Raw genomic sequence first — 22,029 nt, forward strand, 5'->3', positions numbered from 1 at the left:
ACTAAAAGGGTCAATATCCTGGCTTTGGTTTCCAAATCAGATCCACTCAGTCATAAATCCAAGTTAAAAAGAAAATAGTACTTTTTGTTCCTCCGTCCTCAATTAAGTTATTTGATAATACACATGATTTCTATCATGTATATTCTATATTGTATTGAACATTTTGCATGTCCATTAAATTGCTGTTCAACCTTTTAAGAAACCATCTGATGTCCTGAAAATGGTATATAGTGTTCTTAAATTTTTGTTAACCTCCTCAGAGATGCAGCTAACCATTTCATTTGATGTGACCTTGTTAAGGGAATGTTATTGTTCTGCTGTTTTGCTCAAAAGTTTGGATCCGACAGGGGGTTCTTGGTTTATGACAGAGTTCCATTCCTTTGGTGGTAACGTGACCTGAATTTATTTGAAATATGAACCACTGTAGACTGCCTGGTAGGCTAAGATATGTTTTGGTTATCTAAAACATTGTAGTCATAGCTTTCTAAGAGTTTATCTTATGTGCTGGATTACTTCTCCTTTCCTATGAACACCATGGAAGCTCTGGCTACCGGTAACGGTTCCTGGTTCACATAAACAATCGCAGAATTTGATTTGAGTGCTTGAAAGGCGATGGTAGGCAGACATTACAATGCTACATTCAGTGACTCCTTGTGTGGATCGGAACTCTTAAGTCACTCTGTCCTGTAAAACAGAAATAACAGTAATTTCTTAAAAAAAAAAAAAAAAAAAAAAGTTTCTCAGCATCTTAGTCAGATTGCAATTTCACTGCCACAACGACTTTAAACTGACAATGACAAGATGTTTTCTTCTTAAATAACGTTTTGACTCGGAGCAATAGGGTAACTTTGTCGGATATTTAACTCCAGTGCCATGTAAACAAACGCTTATGATCTCCACTCACCGTGTCACAGTGCAAGGAGAGGAAACAGACAGATATGCTTACAAAGTCAAATTACAGCCTATGTCAAAGAAAGCCTGGCATCACCGCCGCGCGGTACTTAACGTCATGAAAGAGAGCGTGCAGAAGAAGACAGGCCAAACCGCAGGCGCATGGCAGACGCAGGCTATCAGACTGCGTACAAATCACCACTGGCACACTTTTATTCTGGGGGGCCTGAGCCCCCTCTTGTCTTTTATTCACTTTGGTTTTTATGTCGAAGACTGTTGACTTAACATGCAGATTGGCAACAGGTTTTGGGTGGGAATGGTTATAAGCCATTACTGTATCTTTTAAACAAGTCTTTAGATCACACTTGTATAAAAGTTGTCGCCACTTAAAATGTTAAACAATTAGAGAGGTCAAGAATTATTGGGCCAATAAATGTGTTTGTGATGTTTATAGTGGATTTGAAATAAAACAAGCAATGTGATTAATGAGTAGACTTAATCTTTAATTCAAGAGGAGTTATAGCCATCATATGCAGATCACCTCAATTTCCATGGCCTCTCGGTTCAGCTGGAACGGCCTCCAATAATGAAATAATGGAAATCAAATGCAGACAGGGAGGTGAGTGAGCATGGAGAGTTCTCATTTAGGTTTTATGTTATTCTGCACCCTTTGGACCATATTTTCTTCAAAATTTAGCTCAATTGTGAGAGTCCATTGTAATTACCGTGCTTATAGTTTTGTGTAAAATCCTTGTGAAATCTTATCAGAATGCTCATTGCCGCAATTCTTTGTACCACAGTGGGAAAAATAGTAGAGCGAGAGTTTGAAAACACATGTCAATTGTGATCTGTGATTTCTTGAACCTGATTCTGCGCCACGGTAAAATGTGGCTAGCACGTCTGCCTCACAGTCAGGTTTTCTTTGAGTACTTTAGCTTTCTTCTATATTTCAAAAACATGCACACACCATGGGTGGATAGTATGGATGGTATGGGTAGATGCTATTTATGACATTGTTGACCTACACCAGTACTCACCAACAGACTGACAGAGCTCAACGCATGTCTCTTTCTCCAACGTCAGCTGGTTTAAGAAGGAGTTTCCGACTGGGCAAGAAGAGCAATTGGGTCAAAGAAGCAGCTCGGTCCAAAAGGTGGAGCTCAGGAGTTCATGAGTCTATCTGTCCACCTACCTACCTACCTACCTATGCAGAGGTCATCCCATACTATAAAGATTCTGAAGAAAGACACCATCTGGTTATCTTGGTTGGTATGTATGACTTGAGTATGCTAATGGGTCCCATCAGGAGTTTATTTTTTCACAACATTAAGACGCCTACATTTACACCCAACACAAGTCTAGCGCAAAGCCCGCCCATGCTGTTGTCATATTTACGAATGAAATACGATGGTTGGCATCCATCACAAACATCCGCAGAGCGCAGAATCTGTCTTACCTGCACCTCGATCAAATACACCAAAATCGCGCCACACCACCTGCACTTAGACCTGATTTTTGCGAGTCTAAAATTTAGTCTACTTTTTTTCACCAGATGTCCATATGCACCACGGACATGCAATAGAATATGCCGGAACGCCTATTGAGGCATAGCATGGTCTACCAAGACACGCTAAACTAGACTTGCCTCGGCACGAATAGATGTGCCCGTTTTTATGCTGAGCGCATGAAAATCTGGCCCCAAGTTTGAATAGAATTAACCCTGCGCTCAACTCTATTTGGGGTCATGCCACTGCATTACATTTATCACAAAGTACACAGTTATTGAAGCTAAAATTGTTCAAAGGGAAGAAAAAAAGGCATTGATTAAGATTTATGTTCCTACTTTTGAATGCAAGAATGATCCTTTCCCATCAGAACCACATAAACACTGTTAGAAAACGTCACATCAGAATAGTTTGTATTATTTTAAGTTGTGCTTTGGCCCACCCCAGATTTGCTTCTCTGCCAAACCTACAGGCCTGCTCTATGTATTTTTGCTCCCTTGAGAGTTTACATTAAGCTCTGTAGAAGGTATTTTTAACGTAACATTACAGAAAAACTAGGTTATCTGTCAACAAGTCAACATACAACAAATGTGAAGAAATGGGAGGAGATGGATGTTGAAACAATTGAGACAGGGAAACAGACACATGAGAGATGAATGGAGAGAGGCCAATGAATTGATTGTAAATCTAATCCTATATAATGTCAGCCAGGTGCTCTTTTTAACTGGAAGAGTTCAAGCATCTTGGATTTAAATCTCTTTTAACTGGGTTGGATTTTACCTGCACGACTGGATTTCACTGTCTGCACTGACGGCCAGAGGTCATCATGAAAAATGTTTTTTTTGGCATTGACAGTTATGGACAGGAAAACCTCGAACCAGGATACTTAAAGTAGGACCAGCCGCATAATATTTGACCAGGTTGGAAAAGGCATCTGACGCACTATATGAAAAAAACAATATTCCATTATGCCTCGTATCGATGGTGAAAACGACTACTGGTGTTAAATGTCATGTCACTTAAGCAAAAAGGTCAGTGGACAATACCCACTTGTCTCAATGAGGCTTCTCACTGGTTGTCCAGAGCCACTGAGAAAGCCATTAGCAGTGTAAGGGCGGAGGGTCCTAAAAAAAACTTCATATTTTGTAATGTTCTGAGCCCATTCAACACTGGGATGGAAAAGGCAGGTATTTCGGGAATCTCCTTTTCAGATGCACTCCAAAGAGACTGATGCAATCTAGGGCTGCACAAAGCTACTAGAGGACAATTCCAGATGCTACTGCATGTGAGTATGTGCGCGCGTGCGAGTGTTTGGAAGTGCTTGTGTTCATCCTGTACATCCTACACAATAATGACATTGATATGGTGCAACTTTGCAGATGTTATACGCAGTTATACGTAAAGCTATGGATTTTCCAGAGGGTGCAAGGGCATTAATCGTGGCAAAGGCAGACACAAAAAGAGTCAGATCGCTTGGAGAATCATTTGCAGACTAAAAACAGCATGAAATCAGAGCGCTGTCTGTCTGACTGTTCTGCTCACTTTTTCTTTTATTCTGATGGCAAAGACAGATGCACCACTGTGATGACCAAACCTATGTGATGCTGGATTTATTTGAGAAAACCATTAGAGCACACTGACACACACCAATTTTTGCTGCTGCCCAGGGCACATCCATCCATCCATTTTCTTGACCTCTTGTTCCTCACAAGGGTGGCGCGGAGTGCTGGAGCCTATCTGAGCTGGCTTTGGGCAGTAGGCAGTAGGGCTGGGAGTCTTTGACACTCTCACGATTCGATTCGATTACTATTTTTGGGTCTACGATTCGATTCAGAATCGATTCAAACAATTTTCAAAATGATTTGATTGACAAATGATTTCTGCGTCAATTTACAGATATGCACAACATTGTCATGATCTACTCCAGTCTGCTTTGCAAGACAAAATGACAAATAGAGACATTAAAGTGTCTTTTTTTATTTAAACATTTGTTAATTTTGTATTGTGCCTTTTTCCACAAAAACAGCATGTGGGCTACAACTGCCTTTTCCCCTTCTTCTTCATTTCTAATTCAAATAAAATCAATTTTTGGATATTAATATCGATTCGATTCAATTAATAAATGAGAATCTCGATTCTTTTATGAATCGATTTTTTGGCACACCCCTTGTAGGCAGGGTACACCCTGGACTGGTTGCCAGCCAATCGCAGGACACACAGAGACAGACAACCATTCACACTCAGAAGCACACCTAGGGACAATTTGGAGCACCCAATTAACCTGCCATGCATGTCTTTGGAATGTGGGAAGAGACCGGAGTACTCGGAGAAGACCCACACGTGCACGGGGAGAACATGCAAACTCCACCTAGGAAGGCCGGAGCCTGGAAAATGCTGTTACGTCCCACGTAGAAGATGCAGGGCGCAACATAAAAAACTAGGGTCCCAACACCCTCACATCCCAAGCAGCCACTCAAAGTCATCAAAAATAGAATAAACAATAATTTATTCCAGGGTTTGGTCATATCTTTCACTCATGTACAGCTAATCAAAATAAGGCTTCAGGGTGAACCAAGGCCAAAATAACAAACAAAACAACCCTATCTAGAAAAGTAAAGAAACTAACCTAAATAATTAAGTAAACAGAAAAACAGAATCTTACCTTCTTAACTAAAGAAACAGAGGACAAAGTAAGGAACAGAAATGACAGTTCACCCCTACTCAAACACAGGATTGTCAACGAAACAAACAATTCACAGGCATTGCTGGTTGGGAGGAGAGGGAGAAGGGTTGTGGTGGCTCCTGATGTCACCGGTCTTTAAAGGGCAGCACCTCCATCCTCCACCAATCAGTGAGCAGCATGTTGAGCCACCTCGTTGATCTTATTAGGTGCACCTGTGCAGACAGAACTTGCAACAATCCATAACAATGCCAAACGGACGTAATAATGAAACCATGAAAATTATATATATATATATATATATATATATATATATATATATATATATATATATATATATATATATATATATATATATATATATATATATATACATATATATATATATATATATAACGTATTTATTTGATTAGAATAAATAAATAAAATAAAGATGAGTATTTTATTAAAGGATCATTGTGCAGTTTGTCACTTTTTTACTCACGACTGCCACCTCTGGCCCAAAGTGTAACTGCAGCATCTGTGTTTGACTCGTTCATCGTGCGTGTGCGAGTACGTGCACTCAAAGAAATGCTTCATCAGATTTAAATAACACGGTTACGTCAACAGTTCCCACATAACTGTTTCATTTAAATTGGATTAATGTTGGGTGACCAAAATTTAGCTAATGTTCTTAATTTAATGCCAGAATCCAGTATTGAACCCACAACCACCGGTTTGGGAGACGAGCACACTACCACCGATCCACGCCGCCTTTTTACAGTCCATCCATCCATCCATTTGCTTGACCGCTTATTCCTCACAAGGGTCGCGGGGGGTGCTGGCGCCTATCTCAGCTGGCTCTGGGCAGTAGGCGGGGGACACCCTGGACTGGTTGCCAGCCAATCGCAGGGCACAGAGAGATGAACAACCATCCCTTATTACAGTCATATATGTTAAATATACTTAACACTAATTTGTTTAGAGAGCAAATGTGCCAAACACTGGCCTAAAATACTTGATGTGTTTGTCTGTGTTTGTGCTTGTCTGACTGTTTGTCCATCGGCAGCAAATGGCCATATATATAATGGACTAGGAATTTTCATGCAAAAACAAAGCTGTTTTTGCATTCAATTAACATGCAAAAACAACATGTACATGCAAAAACAAAGCTGGTTTTGCATCTTAATTTGTAGTCCATTTTCCATATGGCCAGTCAGACAACCACAAACGCAGACAAACACATCAAGTATTTTAGGCCAGTGTTTGGCACATTTGCTCTCTAAACAAATTTTTGTTTAGTATATTTAACATATGCGATTGCAATAAGACGGTGTGGATCAGTGGTAGTGTGTGCATATCCCAAACTGGTGATTGTGGGTTCAATACCGGGACCGGAGTGACTAAGATGAAGTGTCCTTGAGCTCAGATACTGACCCCCGAGTTGCTCCTGCTGCTGCGCCATCAGTAAGCGAATGAGAAGTACGTGTGAAGTGGAACTTAATATACCTTGAGCTTGCTTTAATAGTTGGAAAAGTGCTAGCATTTTACGAAATGAAGAAAAATAGTGTTGCATAAATTCTACATATCGTAATAGTGTTAAGTAAATTCAACATCATGAGGATTGATAATTTTTATTTAATATCAAGTAAATTCAACACAATTGCTTTTCGTAAATACAACATGATAATGTTGATTAAATTCAACATAACAGCATTTAACACAACTGTATGATGTAGAATTAAGTTAAGAACATTAGCTAAATTTTGGTCACCCAACATTAATTCAATTTAAATGAAATAGTTATGTGGGACCGGTTGACGTAACCGTGATATTTAAATCTGATGAAGCATTTCTTTGAGTACAATGTTTATCTACTTAAGTTTGCTATAAATGCTAAAAAGCAGTGTTTTTTTTGTTTTTTTTACTTGCGCTTGTGCAGGTTAATATCCCATGGCATTATGGCAGGGATGTCCAAACTTTTTCTTCTGAGGGCCGCATACATAAAAATTGAAGGATGCAGGAGTCACTTGAAATTTTTATTTTTAAAGTTTAATTTATCAAGCACACAAAAATCTTTTTTTTTTTTTAACTGCTATGTAAGACAAACAATTTACGATTTTTTTTATTTTTATTTTTTTTTATTTTGGGTTTGTCATAAGATGATCATTTTTAAGTTCATTTTCATATTTTCATATTTAGAAAAGTTCGAACAGTATATAAAACAATTTTATTAGTAGTAGATGTAATTTGTAGTATAAGCTGCGGGCCACTTAAAAATGGCCCCCGGGTCATAATTTGTACACCACTGCTTTATTTGGGGGGGGGGTTGTTGCATTTAGCCTATAAGTATGCTTGGACACATTTACAAGTACAGTACGTTTGTACATATTTGCAACTATGTTCAAATATACTTAAATATGTTTGAACTTACTTGTAGGTTAAATGCTAAAAACATAGCAATTTTGCCCATAATGCCACGGGATATTTAGTTGCGCATGCACAGACATACCCCATGGGATTACAGGAAAAAATGCTCAACAGATGTAGTAGTAAAACCAGAAAAAATACTAATAAGCAATGCTTACTTACTTAATTCCTGAACGTATTGGTATAACGTGGCTAAATGCTTAAAAAAGAAGAAGCTTATATATATATATATATATATATATATATATATATATATATATATATATATATATATATATATATATATATATATATATATATATATATATATACTTGCAAGACAAAATCCCGAAAAAAAATTGCTGTTTTTTTTTCGCGTTTAGCATATACATATATATATATACATATGTGTGTGTATATATATATATATATATATATATATATATATATATATATATATATATACATATATATATATACATATGTGTGTATATATATATATATATATATATATATATATATATATATATATATATATATATATATATATATACATATATATATATATATATATATATATATATATATATATATATATATATATATATATATATATATATATATATATTAGGGGTGGGAATCTCTGACATGAGGCCGATTCGATATGTATCTCGATACACAAGTTGCGATTCGATTGAAAAACGATTATCTTTCAGAACAGAACGGTTCGATACGGTTCGATTAAGTTTGGGGACGATACAATTTTCGATTCGATACGATTAATTTCAATATTCAAAACTTATAGTGACATTTGTTGCTTGTAAACATTCATCTTAAAACACCACAAATTTTTACAGTATCTACAAATGTGTTAAAAAAAGAACAACAACAATGTCTTCTATATTTTTATATATTGAATCAATTATTTAATTGGACCGGAACAAAGGGCTGGGCGATATGACTGAAAAATGTATCAGTTTAAATATTTATTAGTTGTTATTGACAGTTATAATTGTTTTTTGTTTTTAATTCAAAATCAGGATCAGGAAAACAAAAGGATGATAATTCAATTTGAAATATAAATATTTAACCTTTAAAAAGACACCAACACAATTAAACAGAATATGTCCACATTGTGAAGTATTTCAGAAACATAAATTTAAGACATGAAATAAACCTACCGTCCAGCCAAAAGAAATATGAAGCCACCTTATGGAACAATAAATCTATCAAACACATTTTAACATGTTAATATATCCAAAAATATTTCCAAAAGTGCATTACCTTTTTATTAACAATTTTTGTTTTTAACAATTTTTGTTTTTCTTTGCCATCACATTCATTTTTGGTTAATGTATGACATCTTTTTTGTTTTTTTTTAATCTGAGACACGATGATGACCACGGAATCACTACTGTTTTTTGACTGCGGTCAGGCCAGCCGCCACTCGAAAAGACGAAGTCAAGCCAGCCGCCCCAACGATTACTGTGCATTACGGTAACGTGCCGACGTGCCCCTGCGTTGGCCACCTTCAAAATAAAAGCTGAGCAACACCTGGTTTATGGTTTAAAATAAAGAATCATAAAAAAAACAACGGTTTGTTATTCCAGAACCAGACCAGTTCTAAGGGACACTACTCCACCCCAGGTATCCAACCAAAGTACTTTGAACAAAATCTGATGTTGGATTTCAAAATAAAACCCATTTAAAAATTGAAATCTCGACTATTGTTGCTGATTTCAAAAAATCATTAAAAATTCATGGTTTGTTATCCCAGGACCAAACCAGTTCTAGGGGACACTACACCACCCCAGGTATCCAACCAAAGTACTTTGAACAAAATCTGATGTTGCATTTCAAAATAAAACTCATTTGAAAATTGCAATCTCGACTATAATCCCTGATTTCAAAAAATCATTAAAAATTCATGGTTTGTTATCCCAGTACCAGACCAGTTCTGAGGGACACTACAGCACCCCAGGTATCCCGCCAAAGTACTTTGAACAAAATCTGATGTTGAATTTCAAAATAAAACTCATTTGAAAATTTTAATCTCAACTATAATCCCAGATTTAAAAAAATCATTAAAAATTCATGGTTTGTTATCCCAGGACCAGACCAGTTCTAAGGGACACGACACAATCCCAGGTATCCAGCCAAAGTACTTTGAACAAAATCTGATGTTGCATTTCAAAATAAAACTCATTTGAAAATTGCAATCTCGACTATAATCCCTGATTTCAAAAAATCATTAAAAATTCATGGTTTGTTATCCCAGGACCAGACCAGTTCTAAGGGACACGACACCATCCCAGGTATCCAGCCAACAAACCATGAATTTTTAAAGATTTTTTGAAATCAGGGATTATAGTCTAGATTTTATTTTTCAAATGAGTTTTATTTTGAAATGCAACATCAGATTTTGTTCAAAGTACTTTGGCTGGATACCTGGGATGGTGTCGTGTCCCTTAGAACTGGTCTGGTCCTGGGATAACAAACCATGAATTTTTAATGATTTTTTTTAAATCAGGGATTATAGTCGAGATTGCAATTTTCAAATGAGTTTTATTTTGAAATTCAACATCAGATTTTGTTCAAAGTAGTTTGGTTGGATACCTGGGATGGTGTCGTGTCCCTTAGAACTGGTCTGGTCCTGGGATAACCAACCATGAATTTTTAATGATTTTTTGAAATCAACAATAATAGTCGAGATTGCAATGTTCAAATGAGTTTTATTTTGAAATGCAACATCAGATTTTGTTCAAAGTACTTTGGTTGGATACCTGGGGTGGTGTAGTGTCCCCTAGAACCGGTCTGGTCCTGGGATAACAAACCATGAATTTTTAATGATTTTTTGAAATCAGGGATTATAGTCGAGATTGCAATTTTCAAATGAGTTTTATTTTGAAATGCAACATCAGATTTTGTTCAAAGTACTTTGGCGGGATACCTGGGGTGCTGTAGTGTCCCTCAGAACTGGTCTGGTACTGGGATAACAAACCATGAATTTTTAATGATTTTTTTAAATCAGGGATTATAGTCGAGATTGCAATTTTCAAATGAGTTTTATTTTGAAATGCAACATCAGACTTTGTTCAAAGTACTTTGGCGGGATACCTGGGGTGGTGTAGTGTCCCTTAGAACTGGTCTGGTCCTGGGATAACAAACCATGAATTTTTAATGATTTTTTGAAATCAGGGATTATAATCGAGATTGCAATTTTCAAATGAGTTTTATTTTGAAATGCAACATCAGATTTTGTTCAAAGTACTTTGGCTGGATACCTGGGATGGTGTCGTGTCCCTTAGAACTGGTCTGGTCCTGGGATAACAAACCATGAATTTTTAATGATTTTTTGAAATCAACAATAATAGTCGAGATTGCAATGTTCAAATGAGTTTTATTTTGAAATGCAACATCAGATTTTGTTCAAAGTACTTTGGTTGGATACCTGGGGTGGTGTAGTGTCCCCTAGAACTGGTCTGGTCCTGGGATAACAAACCATGAATTTTTAATGATTTTTTTAAATCAGGGATTATAGTCGAGATTGCAATGTTCAAATGAGTTTTATTTTGAAATGCAACATCAGATTTTGTTCAAAGTACTTTGGCTGGATACCTGGGATGGTGTCGTGTCCCTTAGAACTGGTCTGGTCCTGGGATAACAAACCATGAATTTTTAATGATTTTTTGAAATCAGGGATTATAGTCGAGATTGCAATGTTCAATGAGTTTTATTTTGAAATGCAACATCAGATTTTGTTGAAAGTACTTTGGCTGGATACCTGGGGTGGTGTAGTGTCCCTTAGAACTGGTCTGGTTCTGGAATAACAAACCGTTATTTTTTTATGATTCTTTATTTTAAACCCTAAACCAGGTGTTGAGCAGCTTTTATTTTGAAGGTAGCCAGCGCAGGGGCACGTCGGCATGTTACCGTAATGCACAGTATTAACAATCGTTGGGGCGGCTGGCTTGACTTCGTCTTTTCGAGTGGCGGCTGGCTTGACCGCAGTGTTTTTTGGGCTGTCGTTCATTTTGAGTTTGATGACGTAATTGCGGGCACGTCTCAGTTCCCTGCTGCTCATGCTAGTTGTGTACATTGACAGGGAGCCACAAACTGAGAAATGAGATACTTGCAGTGTGCTTTTAGCTTAGCTGGTGTGTTGGCTGTGGGACATACCTGTGTCGTTTGAATCCATGCATTGGATCGTCACGGGAGTTATTCTTTTTGGCTAGCGCGCGGTACCAACGCCAGCCCGGGACATACAAGTGCACCGAGGGGCTCGATAGCCATGGGAAATACCGAGATGTACGGCACCGGCTTCTGCTAACATCACTTGTTGTGCGCGACTGTGCGCGAGCGCGCGTGCCGTGTCGCGAGCACGGCGTTGACGGTAGGCGGACCCCCTCCCCCCCAAAAAAGGTGCGTAACGTCTTTGCATTATGTTTACAACATCCGTGGAATGAAGCGTCTATGAGCGCTACTTTGCTAGCTCTCTGTAAACACGGAAGTAGCTTGAATAGTGCTGCTACTGAAATGTAAACAAAACAAGTAGAGCACGATGCAGAACTCTTGCTATTGTTATGAAAACCATAAAGCCTCACTCACAACCGATTCACAGCAACGCGATATCCGGTCCACAGCTTTACAAGCAATGTATCTAAGGATTCCCGGCGGATTTTGTATTGGTTGACAAGTCTGCTACCGATACGGCCGTTTAGCTCCCCTTGACGACCGATGGTTCGGTCGAATCGTTTTTTTTGTCCCACCCCTAATATATATATATATGTATATATATATATATATATATATATATATATATATGTATATACTTGACACGACGAGGTAAGGTAGGACTCAGACGCAGGCGTAAGGTAAGCCACCAAGGCAGCAGGTTTATTTCCGGCCAACAGGTGTCTCCTCTCAAGCTGAGAGGAGAACAGGGAAGCAAAAAAGTGGAGAACAAAAAGCGCTCCACTAGGGAGGAAAAAACAGGCAAAAGGTACTGGGGACAACGAAAAGCGCTCCGCTAGGGAGGAAAAAGGCCACAAGGCAAAAGGGGTAACAAAAGGCGCTCCACTGGGGAGGAAAAAGCACAAAAACAAGGCAAAAACACTTGGCAACATGAACGAGGACATAAGGACTGTGGGACGCTTCCATGCACTGACTGTGACACTTCGGCACTGAGGGGAGAATGCAGGTGGCTTTTATTGCTGTAGGTGATTGGTGGCAGGTGGTGATAATCAAGGGCGGGGACCGGTAATTATGGAGCGGCAGGAAGGGCAAGTGACCTGGGGTGAGATGAGAGTTAGATTTTCAAGGTAAAACAGGAAACAGGGACACAACAATAAAAGCATGAACCGCCACGCCGGTAGCGGCGTGACAGTACCCCCCCCTCAACGGCTCTTGACGGCCCAGGAATGTCAGGGTGTTCTTCATAAAATTCCTCAATCAACGAGGGATCCACGATGAACCGGGAGGGAACCCATTGCCTTTCCTCCGGGCCGTATCCCTCCCAGTCCACCAGGTATTGTCTTCCGCGGCCCCGATTACGCACTTCCAAAAGTTTCCTAACCTTGTAAACGGGGCCGCCTGAAATCATCTCCGGGGGGGGTGGGTCGGGTTCGGATGGTACAAGTGGGCTTTCGTGGACTGGTTTGACTTGACTGACGTGGAATGTTGGATGAACTCTGAGGGATCTTGGCAGGCGGAGTCGAATGGCGGCTGGACCTAAAGTCTTGGTAACAGGGAAAGGCCCCACAAATCGCGGGGCCAGCTTTGGACATGGTACCTTGAGTCGAAGGTGTTTGGCAGACAGCCACACCCGTTGGCCTGGGCGGTAGTCGGGCGCCGGTCTCCTCTTCCGGTCGGCGGCCCTCTTTACCCCTCCCTGGCGTTGAAGCGCCATCCGGGCCGCCAACCAGACTTTGTGGCATCGACGGACCATGGCCTGAACCGAGGGAACCGTTGCCTCCTCTTCTAGCTTGGCGAAGAATGGGGGATCGTAGCCATGGACACATTTGAACGGGGTGAGACCTGTGGCAGATGTGGGTAAAGAGTTATGTGCGAGCTCGACCCAAACCAGGTAAGTGCTCCAGGTAGTCGGGTTCTGGGAGACGAGGCATCGGAGTCCAGTTTCGAGTTGCTGGTTTAATCTTTCAGCCTGCCCATTGGCCTCCGGGTGGTACCCTGACGTCAGGTTGGCCTTGGCTCCTAGGGCTTTGCAGAATTGCGTCCAGAAACGGGAGACGAACTGTGGTCCACGGTCGGAGACGATGTGCAGTGGGAATCCATAAAACCGGAATATGTGGTGGATCATGATGTCTGCGGTAGTTTTGGCGGATGGGAGCTTGGATAGTGGAATGAAGCGAACCATTTTGGAGAATCTGTCAACAACGGTGAGGATTGTGGTTTTACCATGAGATGGGGGTAGTCCGGTCACAAAGTCCAATGATATTTCTGCCCATGGTCTAGATGGGATTGGTAGCGGTTGGAGAAGGCCCATCCGGGACTGATTTGAAGTCTTGTTGCGGGCACAAGTCGGACAGGCAGCGACGTACTCTTTTATCGTGGTTTCCATTGCCGGCCACCAGAATCTCCGGGCAACAGCATACATGGTCCTGCGGACGCCAGGATGACAAAATAGCCGTGATGTGTGAGCCCAGTGTATTACCTGAGACCTTAGCTCCTCAGGCACGAAGAGTCGCCGTGGTGGGCATGACGTGGGGGGAGTGACGTTACGCAGCGCCTCCTTGACATCGTCCTCAAGTTGCCATCTCATGGCCCCGACTATGCAGTCACGGGGCAAAATTGTCTCAGGCTCGGTCTCCAATGGCTCGGACTCGTGGACTCTTGATAAGGCGTCAGCTTTGGCATTTTTACTGCCTGGCCTGTAGGTCAGAGAGAATGAAAAGCGATTAAAAAACAAAGACCATCTGGCCTGTCGAGGGTTGAGTCTCTTGGCCTGGCGTAAATACTCCAGGTTTCGATGGTCGGTCCAGATCACGAAGGGGTGTTCAGCTCCTTCTAACCAGTGCCTCCATTCTTCGAGAGCTACTTTTACTGCTAGCAGCTCCCGATCTCCAACACAGTAGTTGCGTTCTGCATTCGATAGTTTCCGTGAGAGAAACGCGCAGGGATGCGTCTTGCCGTCCTCTTGGCAGCGCTGGGACAACACCGCCCCAATCTCAATATTCGAGGCGTCGACTTCAACCACGAACTGGCGTTTGGGGTCAGGAACTTTAAGGATTGGGGCGTTGGTAAATCGTATTTTCAAGTCATTGAATGCTCTTTCGGCTTCCGGGGTCCACATGAATCGAACCTGTGGGGATGTCAAGGCGTGTAGGGGAGCGGCAATGGTGCTGAAGTTTCTTATGAATCGTCGGTAAAAGTTGGCAAATCCTAGGAACTGCTGAACCCTCTTTCGCGAGTCAGGCGTGGGCCAATCTCGCACGGCGCTGACCTTGTCTGAGTCCATCTCCACCCTTCCGGGTGAAACGACAAATCCCAGGAAGGAGATGGTGTTGACGTGGAACAGGCTTTTTTCCGCTTTCACGTATAGTTGATGATCCAGGAGGCGTTGCAGGACTCGGCTTACGTGGTCTCGATGGCTCGTTAGGTCAGGAGAGTATATTAGTATGTCGTCCAAGTAAACGTACACGAAGTGATCAATAAAGTCCTTTAGTACCTCATTAATCATGGCCTGAAATACTGCTGGTGCATTGGTGAGTCCGAAAGGCATAACGAGGTACTCGTAATGTCCCCGGGGGGTGTTGAATCCTGTCTTCCATTCATCCCCATCGCGGATTCGGATGAGGTGATAAGCGTTTCGGAGGTCGAGCTTTGTGAATATTTTGGCTTGTTGCAACTGGTCGAAAACCGAGGACATCAGTGGCAGTGGGTATCGATTTTTAACTGTGATGTCATTCAAGGGGCTGTAGTCAATACATGGGCGTAGGGACCCATCCTTCTTGCTCACAAAAAAGAAGCCTGCTCCTGCAGGCGAGGAAGACGGTCGGATGAGGCCGGCTTTCAAGGAGTCGTCTATGTAAGTGTTCATGGCCTGGCGTTCGGGTCCTGAGACCGAGTACAGTCTCCCCTTGGGGATGGTTGATCCGGGAATCAGGTCAATCGGGCAATCATACGGTCGGTGGGGAGGAAGAGTCATGGCCTTGGTCTTGCTGAATACCTCCCGCAGGTGGTGGTAACAGGAGGGAACAGTGTGCAGGTTCGGGTATTCCTCTTGAGCAGGTGAGGCGAGAGTCACCTGGTGGACCTGGGCTGTGGTGTTCCGGGGTGCGGGTTGTTCCAACCCGTGAGTGTTGCATTCTTTTCCCCACTCCAGAATGGTTCCCGAGTTCCAGTCAATTCTGGGGTTGTGTAGACGCAGCCAAGGGTGACCCAGAACCAAAGTGGGAGATGAAGCGTGGAAAACGTGGAAGCGGAGAGTCTCGCAGTGCTGTCCAATTCGGACTCCCAGAGGTTCAGTGATGTGGGTGATCCTGAAGAGTTCTTTGCCGTTCAGCGCTCTAGCCTGGATGGTCGAGGAAAGGGGTTCGGTGGAGGCTCGTATTTGCCTTACGAGCTCCCAGTCCATGAGACTTTCGTCGGATCCGGAGTCGATAAGGGCTGACAGATCTGTGGTGACATTGTGATGGGTTATCTGAATTTGCGTGAGTCTGTGGTTCTTGGCGGGTCGGGGTGATGGAGAACTCACCGGAGAGTTGCCCTTCGTGGTGCAGGATCCCACCAAGTGTCCAAGACCACCACAATAGTAGCAACGGCCCTCTCGGCGTCGGCGCTGCCTCTCCTCAGGCGTAAGCCGAGCCCTTCCCAGTTGCATGGGTTCGTCTCGGGCGAGGTCCACCTCTCCTGGTTCCGGCCGGGAAGGAAAGATGGGTTGCGGCCTTCTGGCCTCCGGTGGCCGTGACCAGGAGGTGGGTTCCTCCCTCCTTCGAGGTCCGCCGATCTAAGCCAGCTCCTGGCGACGATGATCTGTTCGGATGGCGAGGGAAATTAAAGCGTCCAAGTCCGTGGGGAGATCTACGGGAATCAGAAGTTCTTGAATGGCAGGTGAGAGTCCTTTCAAGAAATGGTCATGAAGAGCTATGGCGTTCCAGCCACTGTTCGTTGCCAGTGTTCGAAAACGGACAGCGTAATCGCTGACAGATTCCTTGCCTTGTTGAAGTCGGCTCAGTGCTCGTGCCTTCTCTCGGTCATTGTTCTCTGGATCAAAGACTTGGCGCAAAGCGACTTGAAAGTCCTGTACGCTTTGACAGACCGAGGAACCCCTGGCCCATTCGGCGGTTGCCCAGGTTTTGGCCCGTCCCGTCAGCTGCGACACCATGAAGGCCACTCGGGATCGGGCTGTGGGAAATGCCTGTGGTAACTGTTCAAAATGTATGTCACACTCCGTGAGGAAAGTTTGACAGCGCCCGGGTTCACCGGAGTATCGTTCTGGGGAGGCCAGTCTTAATCCTACCCCGGTGAATGGCGTGGACGGTACGGAGAACTCAGGATGAGGAATTTGTCCGGTGGGAGCTGGCGCTCGACGCCGTGAGAGGCTCACCAGCTCGTGGACCTGGCTGGTCAATTCCCCAATCTGGGACAGCATGGTTTGCTGGATTCGGTCCTGGTTGTCGAGCCGGGCCTCCTGGCTCTGCAGTGCAGCCTCGACCTTGCCTGCTGGGTCCATGCTGGCCGAAGTGTACTGACACGACGAGGTAAGGTAGGACTCAGACGCAGGCGTAAGGTAAGCCACCAAGGCAGCAGGTTTATTTCCGGCCAACAGGTGTCTCCTCTCAAGCTGAGAGGAGAACAGGGAAGCAAAAAAGTGGAGAACAAAAAGCGCTCCACTAGGGAGGAAAAAACAGGCAAAAGGTACTGGGGACAACGAAAAGCGCTCCGCTAGGGAGGAAAAAGGGCACAAGGCAAAAGGGGTAACAAAAGGCGCTCCACTGGGGAGGAAAAAGCACAAAAACAAGGCAAAAACACTTGGCAACATGAACGAGGACATAAGGACTGTGGGACGCTTCCATGCACTGACTGTGACACTTCGGCACTGAGGGGAGAATGCAGGTGGCTTTTATTGCTGTAGGTGATTGGTGGCAGGTGGTGATAATCAAGGGCGGGGACCGGTAATTATGGAGCGGCAGGAAGGGCAAGTGACCTGGGGTGAGATGAGAGTTAGATTTTCAAGGTAAAACAGGAAACAGGGACACAACAATAAAAGCATGAACCGCCATGCCGGTAGCGGCGTGACAATACTCCACGCTTCCATAGAGGAGAGCAAGCATTATTGCAGTGACAGTGTGCAAAAAAAATATACACGTTAATTTTTTTTAGGTCTCTAAATAACGTGTAAACGTGAGTGTGAATGCTTGTTTGTTTTTATGTCCAATGCGATTGCTGGCAACCGGTCCAGGGTGAACTCAACCTGTCGCCATTGTCTGGGATAGCCCAAGAAAAAAAGCTGATGCCCTCAATGCTACTAACAGTGATTAGGTCAGCGGGGATGGCCTTGCTTAATCTGATCATCCACAACTGCAAAACGAATGTTTTGCTCTTTGTCTTGAGGGCCGAGCGGTGTTGGTGTTAATGAACTGAAGAGGAGGCTCCTGGTCTCAGATCCTGACCTCTATGCTACAACTGTACCATGTAAGGCCAAAAAAAGCTCATCTTGTCACTTTTTCCTTCTGTGAGCCTTTTTATGATTAGGGCTGTTGTCATCATCTTGCCAACATCTTCCATCTTCCAGACACCACACGTGAGAGGAGAAGCCAAGAGAGCGAAGGGATGGATTATCACTTTGTATCCGTCCACAAATTTGAAGAGGAAATTCTCAACCGCAAGTACATGCACATTTCCTCTCTCAAGTCGTTAAATTGTAGTCTGACGTGTGCTGGTCATCCTATACTATTCATGTGTTTTGGAAGGAAATGCCATTTTTTTTCTTTTCTGATTTTATGTCCTTGTCTGGGCGGCACGGTGGATGACTGGTTAGCACGTCGCCTCCCAGTTCTGAGGACTCCGGTTCGAGTCCAGGCTTCGGCCATTCCTGAGTGGAGTTTGCATGTTCTCCCCGTGCCTGCGTGGGTCTTCTCCGGGTACTCCGGTCTCCTCCCACATTCCAAAGACATGCATAGCAGGTTAATTGGGCGCTCCGAATTGTCCCTAGGTGTGCTTGTGAGTGTGGATGGTTGTTCGTCTCTGTGTGCCCTGCGATTGGCTGGCAACCAGTCCAGGGTGTCCCCCGCCTACTGCCCAGAGCCAGCTGAGATAGGCGCCAGCACCCCCCGCGACCCTTGTGAGGAATAAGCGGTCAAGAAAATGGATGGGTGGATGGATGGATGTCCTTGTCTGACCCCGTTAATGTCTCCCGTTAGGTTTATAGATTATGGGACATACAGAGGCCACTACTATGGAACAAGTCTGGACTCTGTTTACCATGTGATGGCAGAGAGCAAAGTGTGCCTACTGGATGTACACCCGTGTGTAAGTAATGAGCTGTCAGGAAAGAACTGTCATAATGTTTATTGCATACATGAACTAAACAATACTAAATAGTGATTTAAAAAAAACAACAACAACAAAAAACATTGGGACATCAGATTCTGTCTGGAACATCACTCGCTTTTATGATATAAACACTGGAATAAAAACAGAAACACAGCAAGGTTATGAGCACACAAATGTAATATCTCTCTCTTTCCACATACCGGACCAATGCAAAAAAAAAAAAAAAAAAATCAAACAGACAGGATTCCACAGATTATAGACATTTCCATCCAAATTTTATGGAACCATTTGTTCTGGATGCTTTTAGTCTATGGAATAAAAGGTTCCAATTAATGTTCAGAGCTGCAGACCCCACCCAATAAGGTTTCTAAACCTCTTGAAAATAGTTCTCCCCCAGCTGGGTTGTCTTTTGGCCCAGATGAATTAGCCGAGAATTGAATTAGACTTTGAGGAGAACTTGAAGATTAGTGACTTGCAAATGCAGTTGTGGCTCACACATCTCAGTTTTCATTTGTTACTTCTTGTCACACGAGTGAAAAAAAAGTTTTAACACGGTTAAAATTAAATTTACAAACAAGTCCAGACAACAAGACCTTGATGACTAATGACAACACATACTTTATTTGATATTTAATTATCTATGTTGTTTTTCTTCTAGACTAGAGATTTTTTTTTTTCCCTCTTAACATCCGTTGTTGAAGCTAGTGGCAAGGAGTGCACGTGCACACGGCAGGGTTCAACTGAATGGAGAAGGAATTCAAATCAGTGATTTCATCCAGGGCGTGGCTCTAAAGAGTCGTTGGCTTGACAAAGTCGTTCATAAATCTCAAGTGCCATCAAGCTCTCCTAAAAACGAAACAAAAAGAGCAAAATGCAACATGTGCAATAACAGACTGGAGTGCAATTTTCAATTCCTAGCACTGTTGTGTACCAGCGCACCACATATGTGCACCCCTGTCTGTGCCAAAATGCCAAAAGATGCCACTAAAACACTACTTTGCAGTTTCCACAAATAGTGAAATCCAAGATGATAGACCTGAACGGAAGTGCAATTTTAAATTTCCAGTACTCGTGCGTACCAGTGCACCACTTATGTGCACCCCAGCCTATGTACCAAAATGCCACAAGATATCACTCAAACAACTTTGAAGCTGTACCAAAATGCCACAAGATATCACTCAAACATCTTTGAAGCTCCAGCAAATAGTGAAAATACGCAATTAACTGACACCCCTTTTTAGAATTCTATAGATTCTGGCAAAGCACTACTTTTGTCTAAATTCAGCTCCTCAACTCACTTAAATATTGTTCTTTGGCATCAAGATGGCACCAAAGCACTACTTTTCTTGCTTTTCACATGAGCACAAAAACAGCAAATATTCTAGGATGGGTTGCAAAACTAATCTGCGAGTATGTGGCACCACAAGTTGCGAGTCGCAAATTGTAAATATGCACGGAAACACTGTAAAACCAAAACCCACATGCATCTAACACGCTGCTGATTGAAGTACGCTGCTGATTGAAGTATGGTGATGTCCTCCATTTATGGTTTGCATTCTAAGATTTAAAAAAACATTCATATGTAGGCAGTGTTGCCGGTAACGCGTTACTTAGTAACGCGTTACTCAAAAAAGTCGCTTTCTAAAGTAACTAATAGTCTAACGCGTTACTTTATTCTACAAAGTAGTCTGATTAAAGTTACTGTCAAGAGAATCAATGCGTTACTCCACATTTTCATGAAGAAGGCAAACTATCTCACTGTTGTAACCGTCACAAACAACTACTGCTAACTACGAAGATGAGGCAGAAGTCATTGATCACCACACTGAATTCAGCCATGGTCTGGTCATGAATGGTTTGCACATTCAAAACAAAAGTGATGATACTTTTACTACTAGTTTTATTAACCAACAGGCACACAACACAACAAAAAAGTGTGCATTATGGACCATAAAAGTGGTAAAAAAAATAATTTATTTCCATCCTCAACTGGTCCGTGAAGCATTATGGGACGAGGTCGTCTCCGCCCTCTCGCCAGGGGGAGTGACGTCAGACAAGTTACGTTTTCAGTAGGGGTGGAACAAAAAAACGATTCGACCGAACCATCGTTCGTCAAGGGGAGCTAAACGACCGTATCGGTTGCGAGTGAGGCTTTATGGTTTTCATAACAATAGCAAGAGTTCTGCGCCGTGCTCTACTTGTTTTGTTTACATTTCAGTAGCATCACCATTCAAGCTACTTCCGTGTTTCCGTGCTCGCGACACGGCGCGCGCGCGCGCAACGAGTGACAACATACAAATGGAGACAGTTAGCAGAAGCCGGTGCCGTACATCTCGGTATTTCCCATGGCTATCGAGTCCTCTCGGTGCACTTGTATGTCCCGGGCCGGCGTTGGTGCTGCGCGCGAGCAAAAAAGAATAACTCCCGTGACGATCCAATGCATGGATTCAAACGACACAGGTATGTCCCACAGCCAACACACCAGCTAAGCTAAAAGCACACTGCAAGTATCTCATTTCTCAGTTTGTGGCTCCCTGTCAATGTCTACAACTAGCATGAGCAGCAGATAGGAGAACTGAGACGTGCCCGCGATTACGACAGCCCAAAAAACAAAATATAAACAGTAGTGATTCTGTGGTCATCATCGTGTCTCAGATTAAAAAAACAAAAAAAGATGTCATACATTGACCAAAAATGAAAGTGATGACAAAAGAAAAAAAAAATGTTAAATACAAAAATTGTTGATTAAAAAGGGAAATGAACTTTTGGAAATATTTTTGCATATATTAAGTGGTTAAAATGTGTTTATAGATTTATTGTTCCATAAGGTGGCTTCATATTTCTTTTGGCTGGACGGTAGGTTTATTTCATGTCTTAAATTTATGTTTCTGAAATACTTCACAATGTGCAAATATTCTGTTTAATTGTGTTGGTGTCTGTCTAAAGGTTAAATATTTATATTTAACATTAAATTATCAACCTTTTGTTTTCCTGAACCTTATTTTGAAGAGAAAAAACAAACAAACCAAAAAACAATTATAACTGTCA

General features: G+C 42.4%; 1 protein-coding gene across 1 annotated transcript in view; it reads left to right on the forward strand.

Annotated features, from left to right (window-relative positions):
• The window catches only part of LOC144005948 (MAGUK p55 subfamily member 7-like), a 256,397-nt gene that overhangs the window by 228,627 nt on the left and 5,741 nt on the right, over positions 1 to 22,029 (forward strand). The window contains exons 13-16 of the mRNA XM_077504465.1: positions 1,975 to 2,160; positions 18,040 to 18,120; positions 18,221 to 18,314; positions 18,849 to 18,957. Coding sequence (XP_077360591.1) covers positions 1,975 to 2,160; positions 18,040 to 18,120; positions 18,221 to 18,314; positions 18,849 to 18,957 — 470 coding nt within the window. The remainder of the gene's footprint in view (positions 1 to 1,974; positions 2,161 to 18,039; positions 18,121 to 18,220; positions 18,315 to 18,848; positions 18,958 to 22,029) is intronic.

Source organism: Festucalex cinctus, chromosome 1 (assembly GCF_051991245.1).
Source record: "Festucalex cinctus isolate MCC-2025b chromosome 1, RoL_Fcin_1.0, whole genome shotgun sequence".
Taxonomy (NCBI): domain Eukaryota; kingdom Metazoa; phylum Chordata; class Actinopteri; order Syngnathiformes; family Syngnathidae; genus Festucalex; species Festucalex cinctus.